An 11,812-nucleotide genomic window follows, 5' to 3' on the forward strand; every position below is an offset into this window, starting at 1 on the left:
CAGAAACAAAGACCCCGTGTATAAGGACAACACCAAGGTGGATGTTCGTATCCATTATTTGGCACCGCGCATTAGTGAAGATTTCACTAAACGAATTCTGTCGCAATACGGAGAAGTGGAATCTATTACGAATAACAAATTTTTTCACCAACATTCCCAACAGCGTTCGTATTGTGAGGATGCGAGTGACTAAACCAACACCTTCTTACATGACTATCGAATGCAAATCACCGAAGGATGGCGTAACTTATAAGCAAACAACGCTGATCACATTTCCCGTTCAGACCCCAACATGCCAATTCTGTAACCAGACAGCCAGCATGCGCCGAAGCAACTAGTCAAAACTCATCTACTACAGCCAACTCTAACAAGCAGCCACCGACGCTTGCAGATAAACCAAAAACAAAGACCCAATTAAATAATAATGATGGGACAATGTCAACGACAACCGCTCTAAAACCAACAACTAGCATCACTAATAAAGGAGCAGATACAGATGAAGACGAATTTATAACAGCGACCCGTAAGAACAAGGAACAAATAAGAACCTCTGACCGTGAACAGCAGGAAAGCAGTAGCGATGATGATAATGGGAGAGAAGGCGGACTGAATGACCCCCAAGCTGCTTCATCGCCAAGGATAATGACCTCAACACGCAGCAGCAAACTGCGTCAACAAGATCTCGTAGATAGACATTTTTAGTAATTTTATACTTATTGTAAAAAACATAAAAGTTCCACGGCTCAGTTATGCTAACGCATTGAGCCGTGTCAAATAAACTTTTAGAAAAAAATATTAGTTCCCTTCTAATCACTCACTCACCGTTTCCAGAACATGTTTGCCAAAATCTGCTATGCTCACCAATTTTGCTTCAAAGCTATCCCATTATCGTCTGCCGTGACCAGTGGCTTCGTACTGTTGGATGAACCGAGCTGAAAATGGTTCGTAGTAGGGGCCGCAGCAGAATCATCATCTTCACTATGTTCTCGATTTTGGTCAATAGATTGCAAAGAGCTTCGTCGGACGGAGTCTGGTCGAGTAAACTACCATCAGGGTATTCTTAACGGTTCGTATCAACTCCTCCCAGCTGTTTCCCAAGAAGGTTGAAACATCCATTCGCCTACGGAAGAAGTGACCTCTTTTATGATCTCGTCATGATCGACCGCTTCACCGAGTCTGTTTCGCTGTAGAACTTACAAGGTGCACCACGTCGAGCAACGAAGTTTCGGATTGCCATTATGCGAAAACTAGTAATCAACGAATACACTACTTCGGTATGTATCGCTCGAACAGTCAAACAAGTTGCTAACATTCCTCACTATTCCTCGATTCTTCTATCGACTGCCACTTGTATGGGACCGGTGTAATCGACTCCAATGTGCGTAAACGGGCTGCGAAAGCCGCTAGTCGACCAGGAGGCAGATCAGTCATGATTGGAAGGTTCGGTACTGCGCTTGCAATCTTGCATCTTTGGCAATCTCTTTACACTTGACAGAAGCACAGATGTAAGCGCACAATATGGTATATCTGACGTGGTTAGTTTATTACTGTTACGTGATTTTGATGGTTGTATTTATTGTGGTAGTGGGATATTAAAAAGAGTAATGATGTGATGTTTTCTCGGTAGCATGATAGATTGCTTAGTGCCTTCAGTGGCGTACTGACAGGCGGCAAAACGGGTTCTCTTTCGCACTATGCCACATTCATCCAACCACAACGTTTGATTGTACAGTGGACAACATTTTGGAAGAGGTGTACAAGTTCTTCAACCTTGTGGACTTCATTAGAAAAATATTTTTGCTGTGCGCTACGGTTCAGGTATGTTTCGGCTAAGTGTAGTTCGCTATCGGTAAGCGATCTCGCGCTAACCAGCACCGTACTTTGAACCACGAATTGGCATACTCGTGAACCGATTGAATTTATAATAAATGAAAACTATATGCTGTTGGATTTAGTTCAATGGGTTGTTTCCGAGATAATAATTTCGCTATAACCGGATCGTGCGTTTTTTCGTTTCCGGGCGAGATCTAGCTGACCTAATAGAGTATACAGCAGGAACGTCTGCAATATTGGTTTAAAACCATTGTGCGTATAAGGGCACAAAACCTATATTTACTTAAGCCCAGGGGTTTGTGATTCGGTTTTGCCTATTCAGAACCGTGGCACTTAACTATGCTGCACAAGGCTGATGCTAGTCCAAAGTAGGAAATACAGCTCTGTTCTGATGAGACATATTGATACAAGCTGGCTGGATAAAAACTAGGGTTTCAATATTCCTCATCAGCAAACAGAATTTATGAAGCATCGTAAGTTGGGAGTCGTTTAGTGCGATCACAAGTAGTGTTTCCAATTTGGACTAGCCGGGTGGAGTAGTCAAGTGCCATGGTTCTGAAGAGGCGAAGACGACGATTAGTCAAAACGGCGACCCGTAAAGTTAAACAGTGTCAATTGTTTAACCAGTGACTGTAGATGGAACCAGGTAAACATCATACAACGCTGACTTCCAGTGATAGAATTCGCTGTGTTGAATCTATTGATTTCACACATGATTTTAAGGAGCACATTATGATTATCTTTCACACATTTATATCATATGAAAGCTATTGAAAATCGTGTGGCGCACATCGATACTAATAGTTTGCCACATAGAAACTCATTTCAACAGATTCGACATCAAATGTTTTTCATCACATGCATATCATATGTATGGAGTACATTTGTATAATTGTCTTTCTACAGACTCGGCGATAACTTGCCTTAGCTGGGCCAACTGCTCATAAAATCAAAACCTACACGTGTCATTTTGAACATCACACCCCTTTATTCATCTCTCTTGATACATTTCCCTACTTCCTCTGACTTCTTCTTTCAACCTATTCTTGCTGCTTTGCCCTTCCGACCTATCGATTCTATTCACTTCTTTAAAGCTAGTACTCATGGCCTCCGCAATACCGCAGCGGCATCTCATGACATAAATCGTGTGTCTCGCCTCATTCAGCTTCATCCCTCGTTAATTCTAACAAAATCCACCTTGAGCTCGACCGTGGGACCACTCGCGTCACGGTCTCCTGGCTGCTCATCTGCGTCCAGATGCGCAGCTGCGGTAAATAGATTCCTTCCGCCAAGTGATCCCCCCGCGGATCGTACCTATTCGATCGACGCCTTGGTGGAACTTCTGCTGAGCCGGTAGCTGAGTCCCGATGCTTGAAGTAGGTCACTTTAAGTGTCGGAAAATAAGCCCTGCAATATTTCAATATGTTTAATCGCTGTGATTTACTCACTTCTCTTGGAATGCATTTTCCATTTTGTGTTTGCTAGGTTAGGTTGGTTAAAAGCGTATCGCTTTCCATTTCCCGAGTACTGCTTGCTGGTATTGATGCCTTCAGGATTTTTATCTTCCCGGTGGAGTCCGGTACGATTTATTTCGGCCCGGAATCAATCCTTATTAGATCAACAGAGCTCGTGTGAACGGACGTCGTGTTCCTGCTTGTACACTGACAAGAAGAATGGAATTAGAGTTGGAACGATAGATTCATCCTATCCTGCTTACCTTGAGTTGTGACCGCATCTTCACTCGTGTAACTATCGGAATCGTATGTCTTTTCCGTGCGGCTCTTGCCAAAGCAAAATCGTTTTTGTTATCTGTTATCTATTTTTCCAGCCGGTTTAAGCGCATTATGCAGAAATCACGGCTGCACCTTGCGCCGTTACTTTTGTTCTGAATCTTCTTTTTACTAAGCGGAAATACTCCTTTTGCAACTGCCAGGCATAATGGATATTTATCGCTGAAAGTGTGTTGGCGTTCTTTCACTTTCAAGCTGGCAAGCGATCCTTGTGGCGGAGCTACAAACGCTTAACTTTAGCTTAGCATAATATGTGTGTTGAAGATGTTCGAATTGAGTTAACATCTAATCATAAAATTTAACTGTCACGTATTACAATATAAATTGATAGAAGTTTATATTATGCCAAAGTGGTTCTCGGGCTGGTTTTCGAGCTATTGTCCACTCTAAACTGACACTTAAACGAATTCTGTAAAAATTAGGACGTACTTACTCTAAGGGCCGATGTCTTCGCCAAATCTTATATTTTAAACCAGGTTTAATGCTAGGGACAGATCACTCTATCAGGAATCAGTAGCGTCTGGCTCAAATGGCACGTTCCCCATGTTGATCGGAGATTTGTGCCTTGCCAAGAATCGTCTTTTCATCATTCTCCTGATGGGAAGGATTGGGGAAGTGGTAAGGTTAGGGGTAAGGAAAACAACGACACAGAACAATTAAAACAGAGCATTCTGCACCCCCGGAGTGATTCTGAACGATCTGCAGGTGCTACAACAGCAGGAATAAAACTTCCAACCCCCGGAGGGATTTAGAACCTCTACTCAAACAGTGAGCGGATATATCAACACCCCCGAGGGGATATTGAGATAACAGAACGACAACACCCCCGAAGAGATATTGTCATTCAAATACGGCTAAAAAACTATAGCTCTTTACCACACTGGGTTAGGAACAAAAGCATATCCTTAAATTTCAGCTCTCTGTACATAGGTTCATCTATGTATGGAGAACCAAAAATCCGGATGCGCAATTGCATTAATACAGGGCAATTGCATATCAAATGATATGATGTTCCGTAATCGGATTCACAAAGATCACATGAATAATACTCAGCGCGCTGAATAGTAGCCATGTGATAATTGAGTTTGCAATGTCCAGTCAGTGCCCTGACCAGAATACTGCAGTTGTGCTTGGAAAAATGCAACAAATTTCTTGACATCTTCGGACTCACATCCGGCAGAAAAGCCTTTGTTTGAACGCAAGTTCGCAAGCTACGCCAATGGTTGGCATGTTCGAATGCAGCCCAAGAGCGAATCTTGTGCTTTATCCAACTTATTGACAGTGGTAGAACTAGTTCTGGACCAACGAAATCAGTCGCAGCGCCAGCTCTAGCCAATTCGTCCGCCCATTCATGCTAGGGGCAGATTACTCTAGGAATGTAGACCAAATTTGCATCAAATTAGAAAAAAATGCATTTAATTTCCGTTTTTGCAACTGTGGCGCTGCTATTCCATTAAAGACGGTTCTGGTTTTATAAACTCGTTTATTGGTATACGGTGTGTCGGCGAGTTATAAAAATCCTGCCGAATATATCATGTTAATCATAATTCAATGAAACAAGATGGCGACTTACATTTAATGCCTTTTAAGTGGACGAGCAGTAGCGCTGGTCGTTGAAAGGATAATCTGGCTGCTTTCTAGATATAATGATATCTATAGTTGCATGTACATTAATATGATTGAATTCATTATCTCATACCTCAACGGGCGGCTAATATTGCTAGTATAGCTAGCTTCCTTCAGCAAAATTGAGTTCAGTGGTTTTCACTTTTAGGTTAACTAGATTAGGAATAATTTTAAGTAATATGTAGAAATAAAGTTAAGCATTTTCATCTTTACCAACACCTGTCCCTAGTTGTAAGTTGTAATCTTGGATAAACGTAGAATTAGGCATAGACTAAGATGATTAGGATCAAACAATTAAATGTGGTTAACTATCTCGCACTAAACTTTAGGCCTTTCAGTGAAAATTCGTTAGACTGTCATGTTGATGTCATGTCGGCAGGTGTCATGTTGAGATCTTGTTTCGCAAAGGGCGCGCGCGAACTTGATCGCTCACAGCAACAATTTTGCACTCCCTTGAAGAAAAGTTTGTTTAACGTGTTCGACGTTTTGTTGAATATAGTGCTAGTTTTGAAGGGTTTTTAACATCTTACACGCAGTGCAAAATATGTTATAAATTTCTATTTTGATGGAAAGAAATGCGTTTAATTTCGCTGATTTTTAAAAATGCATCACAAGTGATCTGCCCCTGAGTTTAATGGTATCTTAAGCCTGGTTTAAAAGTTAAATGTCGATGAAAAAATCGGCCTTAGCTCCGATAAAAAGCAAAATCAGCAAATAAATAACAAAATGCTTATACACGTTACCTTATTTCTCTGTGCCTTTATTATTATTATTTGTTGTTTCAATTCTAGATTTATAATTTTGCCCATTCTATATCATAAAACTGAAAATTGCAAAACTCGAACTGTCTTCAGAAACTATTTAGTGCGTGTTCTAGTTAGTTTAAAATTCATGTCCCGCCATGTCTACCGATACTAAACTCCAATTTATCCAGTCTATCGGCTCTAAGTGTTTGTGCTGAATACTTTATGTATTGAAAACACAATTCTAGACTTTTTTTTTAAATCAGCAACAAATAGAATGGCGTCTTATAATAGTTTTGCAACAAAACTGCTCGAAATTATAAAACAAAACGCACTGTTGGAGTTGAGATTGTTTCAGTTCCAGTTTTACTTTGAAACTCCTATATAAAATAAAACGTTCCTGAACATGCTCTAACGGTTGTATGGAGACCCCTCGATATGAGCATATATGCACAACTTTTTCAATTGGGTCAACTCACGTTCTCGTGTTGCGCCATCACCCCTTCGCTACAGCGCACCACCGCCACCTCTTCCATTAGCAGGCGTTTCGTTTGTAGATGTTTGTAACGAACTTTAAAACAACGGTCTTTCGTCCCGTTAGATATCTTGAAAAGTGAAAATTCAACATCTTTAGCCTGTAGCGTTCTATTTGTTGCTGTAAATTAATGAAAAATCTTTACCATATACTGACGAGATACCACTGTTTCGAAAATGAAGACGATGTAAGTACGGAAGTGCTTTTTTCCATTGAATGAACGACTAAGAAAATTTACTCCCATTGCAGGCGCCAGAAAACGCCCATCAAGGTATTCCCCAAGGCCACGCCTCTATCAAGTCGTGGAAATTCTGGCAACAGGTTGCCAAGCGATCCCGTCCAGGTGTACTGCCGCGTCCGTCCGTTACCCTGCGAATCCGATCTGTCCTGTCTGCGGGTAACCGCTCACAATATGGTCGTCTTGACGCCACCTGAAATCGCTATCAACTACAAGATATCGAACCTCAAGGAAACGCAGTATCTGTACCGGCATGTGTTCGAACCGGCCGCATCGCAGCATGAAGTTTACGCGACGGTGGCGCAACCGCTGGTGGAGGCACTGATCCGCGGTAAGAATGGGTTGCTTTTTACGTACGGTGTTACGGGGAGTGGAAAAACGTATACGATGACGGGTGACACGCAGCATCGGGGCATAATGCCCCGATGCTTGGACGCGCTGTTTCGGACAATTGCGGATTATCAGGCGAAGAAGTTTATTTTTAAGCCGGACCGATTGAACGGGTTCGATATTCTTTCGGATGCGGATGCAATGTTGGAGCGACAGGCGGAATTGCATTCCAAGCTTAATCGAAACAAGCGGAAGGATATGGATCCGGAAATCGCTTCGAAGGCTTCGGTGGATCCGTCCGAGGTCAGCGGCATTGATGAGGACAATATCTATTCGGTTTTTATTACTTACGTTGAGGTTTATAATAATTCCGTTTATGATTTGCTGGAGGAAACGACCATCCAGAAGTAAGAATTTATTAATGTAGGCGTAGGTGGTTTGTTAAAATGATTTTCGATATTTTCAGAACACTGCAGAGTAAAATGGTTCGAGAGGATGCCAACCGAAATATGTTTGTCCATGGTGTCACTGAGATTGAGGTGAAAACCATGGAGGAAGCGCTGGAAGTATTTTTGATCGGACAAAAACGTAAACGGGTTGGTCATACGATTCTAAATGCGGAATCGAGTCGATCGCATTCTGTGTTCACGATACGGCTGGTACAGGCTCCAATCGATAATCAGGGTGAGCACGTAGTGCAAGACCGAAATGCAGTTACCGTAAGCCAACTGTCGCTGGTGGATCTGGCTGGCAGTGAAAGAACTAACCGAACGGGAAATACTGGTCAGCGGTTGAGGGAAGCTGGTAACATCAACAACAGTTTGATGACTCTGCGGACGTGTTTGGAAATTTTGCGGGAGAATCAGATGACGGGTAGTTCGAAGAAGGTGCCCTACCGTGAATCAAAAATCACTCATCTGTTTAAGAACTACTTCGACGGTGAAGGGCAGGTGCGGATGATTGTTTGTGTTAATCCCAGAGCGGAGGACTATGACGAAACGGCACAGGTAAGTTGTTTTTGTGATGCTTGAATAAAACAGATTTTTGAAGCCGATTTGATTTTTCTTAGGTAATGAAATTTGCCGAGATGACCCAGGATGTTCAGATTGCACGACCAACACCATCGAAGATTGATGTCGGATTGACACCTGGCCGTCGTAAGGCCAACCAAATTTACAAGATAGCAATCAGTGACCTGGAGAAACGCCACCAGGAAGCAGCTGCCAAAATGGAGATCGATCTGAGTTTGGTTTACAGTTTGGGTCCGAACTTCCCCGAAATGAAGATGTACAGCCCGGAGTCCCAAGAACTCGTTCAGGAGCTGATCAAAGTTCTTGAATTGCGAATAAACAAGCGGAAATCGCTGTGCGATGATTACGATGTGCGGCAGGATCGCTTCCGAATGAATCTGCTGAAACTTGAGCGTGAGAATGTGGCACTGAAGGCGGAAAATACTTCAATTAAGGGGGTTCTCAACTACAGTCAGCAGAAAACGAGGGAACTGGAAAAGAAGATAGTTCACTTTGAGAGTCTGATCGACGAATCGAACCAGCGCAATCGAGCTCTCGAGGAACAGGTTCGGGGACTAGAGCAGCAGCTCGATCAAAAAGCACAAACTTTAAATCAGCTGAAAATTGACAGCGAACGGCAGCAGAAAAAGTACAATTCAAAAATGGCTGTCGAATCGAAGATGAGCCGGGAGCTGGAACTGAAGCTGCAGGAGCAGAAAAATAAACTGAAGGAGGAAATGCGAGAAAAGGACGAGCGACTTAGGTTGGTTTCGGAAATTATTAAGGGCGAAACGCCGCTGAAGAAGGTCGGCCGTTCCAATAGCGTGGATGAATTGGCCACGCCCCCTACCAGTCGAACAAATGCGGTGCGGGCAAATGGAGTTTTGCATACTCCAAGATCTGCCAGGGTAACTGCCAGATACGTTGCAAAAGTGACTATTATTATAGATAATTTATTTTTGTTACAGGGCGTTGCTGTCGCAAATCCACGTCATCGTCGATCCCGCTCTACCGGAGAACGTTGGTTGGAGCATCGAGCGGCAAATCCTGTTCCGCTCGGTACAATTCTGCAACCCTATTATACCAATCGAAAATCCATTACAAAACTGACCGATGCTCGTGATGTTACTAACGCAAAAGCTTCCAAATATTGTTTGATATCTCAGGACGCGGACACTGAAGGGGAGGTCGAGACAAAGATCTTCAAAGGTGACGTAATTCCTACGACAGGAGGTGGAGCGCAGGTGATCTTCAACGACGTCGAATGTTTGAAACAGTATTCTCCAACGAAATCCCCGACCAGACGCAAGCGACCAAGTAATTCTGGTGCGGCTGCTCCTCCACCAGCGGAACTTCCAACCACGAGCTCTAAGTGCAGCACGGCTATCGAAGGACATGGCGGAAGCGGTGGAAAAAAGCCCAAACACTGATCATATACTATCAATTCCTGTAAATAGTATTTCAAGCCAATTTTTATTTTTTTAATTGTTTTTAAGCAATAACGAAAACTTAATAAATTTCACTCGAGATCAGAATCAATTTACTTACTCGGTTGTTTTTTTCGATTTTTCTGATCGTCTTAAGGAACCTCCGGAACAGTCTCAACTGTGTCAGTCGAAAGGACGTCAGCGCTTATACTCTACAATATTTGTTGCGTCAATTCTAGGGCGCCGAAAAGAACTACCGGGCTTCTTTGATGAGCTCGTACCCAGTTGATAGTTGTGTATGTGTACTATTTACAAACAACTCGCTGGACCCACTTGCTGACATAAAAATGAACCGTTATGGGCGTTATGCCTTTTAGTTTTTTATTGTTTGAAAGTTTATTTTTTGTTTAGCAGACTATTTTTCCATATTTTCGGGATTACGTGCTATTCTATAAGACTCAAATGAATCGCCTCTTCGTTACCGCCAGCATTTTGCAGCGTTCAATTCTACCATCAGTGGCCCTGGGTCGTACAAGGTTCTTTGCCTCCCAGAACCCGAAACCTCCGGGAGCTGATGCGAACACCATTTTCGACAAAATCATTCAAAAACAAATACCGGCCGACATAATCTACGAAGATGACAAGTGCCTTGCGTTCAACGATGTGTCCCCACAGGGACCGGTTCATTTTCTAGTTATCCCCAAACGATGTATTCCCAAGCTGACGGATGGAACCGAGGCAGACGTGGAAACGTTTGGACACCTGATGCATGTTGCCGGTCAATTGGGGAAAGATAGAGCGCCACAGGGATTCCGACTGGTTGTCAACAACGGGGAACATGGCTGTCAATCTGTGTTTCACCTACATCTTCATGTTATTGGCGGACGCCAGCTCGGTTGGCCACCAGGATAAGAATGTTTTTGAAACAACCAATTACGTAACTGCTAGTTCCAAGAAATAAAAAAAAAGTTACTCGCCAGTTCTATTTAATTTGTACCCAAATCTGTTAAATACAATATCTTCAAAACTTTTATCTTTCACCATGCATCTTTCGAATTCCTTCCGCTAGTTGCTGCCGTTCGTTAGCCATTTCCCGGTAGGCTGCAATCGCCAGGTTGAGCTGCACCTTTTTCGAACAATATTCGCTGACAAACTGTTCAATGAGGGACAAGAATTTCTCATCCTGCTGCAATTGCTCAGCAGTTCTATCATCTGACTCGAACACAGGGGAATCCGTGCTGAGAACAAGCTGCTTTATCTGCTCGAAACTATCAGAATTAACCTTTACGTCGTGAAGCGAACAGTACAGCAAAATAAGCTCGACACCGTTTCTCAAGTATTCCCTCTTGATCATGTCCAAAAGCAAATCATCCGCCAAACGGTGCCACACCAGGAAGAAACACATCGGCCCGAAGTGTCTGGTAGATCGCAGCGAATCGAAAAGCTTATTTTCGTTAACATGTTGATACACAGTTGCCGTCACGTGGTGATACTCATGCTCGTAAGGTTCAAATTGGACGCAAGCTCGATCCAGGACGAATTCATGATCGCCAGCATCTAGAATTTTTTTAAGAGCGCTGTCTTCAAACATTTTCGGTTTTCTTATATATCTTCCCTTCAGCGGAAAATAGATCTGATTCAAGCGTTTCCGCATGTCGTACGATGCTTCCTGCAGCGTACCATCAGTCAACCGTTCCACAATCGTCCGTTTGCTGTTCTTCAACCCGTAGGTAATGTCGGTAAACACCATTTTTGTATCAGAAAATTCTTTCAACGCGCCTTCTTTCGCTAGTACTCGTGGACTGTCTTGCATAGGCTCAACAACCGGCGGCATTTGGAGCATTCTTCCCGCTAGGCCAATTGATTTCTTCACCTCCTCGCGCAACTGCTCGTCAGTCATGAACTTGTACTCGACTGTGTTATTCTTGACCGAACGTTTGCGGAATACTTTGTCAAGCTCAAGACGAGTCATTGATCCGAGCAGTTTCTGGACATCACGTCGCATGAAGACCGGACCAGGATCCTTATCTGTAAATAAGACATCTTCAATGATTTGAATACTCGAGTGGAGATTGCGGACTCACCGTAGGACAGAAATGTTTCTGTACCGGTAGAAGTGGTACAATACCATCGTCCAGTGTTGAAGGGATGTTTACTTTTTACGGTTTCCCACAGGAGTCTTCCGCCGTTTGATATTTTCAACATTTTCCTATTAATTTGATGTTTAATTGCTGTAAATGGTTTTAATTCTTTAGTATTGATGCCAGAGCAATGTTTTAA

At 42.9% G+C, this 11,812-nt stretch overlaps 3 protein-coding genes across 3 annotated transcripts; 2 read left to right on the forward strand and 1 right to left on the reverse strand.

Annotated features, from left to right (window-relative positions):
* The first annotated feature begins 6,576 nt into the window (after nt 1-6,576).
* Nucleotides 6,577-9,648, forward strand: LOC131691643 (kinesin-like protein KIF23). Its single transcript, XM_058978203.1, has 5 exons — nt 6,577-6,714; nt 6,777-7,502; nt 7,562-8,102; nt 8,165-9,013; nt 9,074-9,648. The coding sequence occupies exons 1-5, from the start codon at nt 6,704-6,706 to the stop codon at nt 9,533-9,535; spliced, it is 2,589 nt and encodes an 862-aa protein (XP_058834186.1). The 5' UTR covers nt 6,577-6,703; the 3' UTR covers nt 9,536-9,648.
* Nucleotides 9,649-9,914: 266 nt separating this feature from the next.
* Nucleotides 9,915-10,563, forward strand: LOC131691268 (uncharacterized HIT-like protein slr1234). The gene has a single exon (XM_058977540.1). The coding sequence runs from the start codon at nt 9,995-9,997 to the stop codon at nt 10,442-10,444; it is 450 nt and encodes a 149-aa protein (XP_058833523.1). The 5' UTR covers nt 9,915-9,994; the 3' UTR covers nt 10,445-10,563.
* On the reverse strand, nt 10,502-11,812 carry LOC131691267 (small ribosomal subunit protein mS22). The gene is made up of 2 exons (XM_058977539.1): nt 11,617-11,812; nt 10,502-11,560 (listed from the first exon to the last, which is right to left on the reverse strand). The coding sequence occupies exons 1-2, from the start codon at nt 11,735-11,737 to the stop codon at nt 10,563-10,565; spliced, it is 1,119 nt and encodes a 372-aa protein (XP_058833522.1). The 5' UTR covers nt 11,738-11,812; the 3' UTR covers nt 10,502-10,562.

The sequence above is a fragment of the Topomyia yanbarensis genome, chromosome 3, assembly GCF_030247195.1.
Source record: "Topomyia yanbarensis strain Yona2022 chromosome 3, ASM3024719v1, whole genome shotgun sequence".
Lineage (NCBI taxonomy): Eukaryota > Metazoa > Arthropoda > Insecta > Diptera > Culicidae > Topomyia > Topomyia yanbarensis.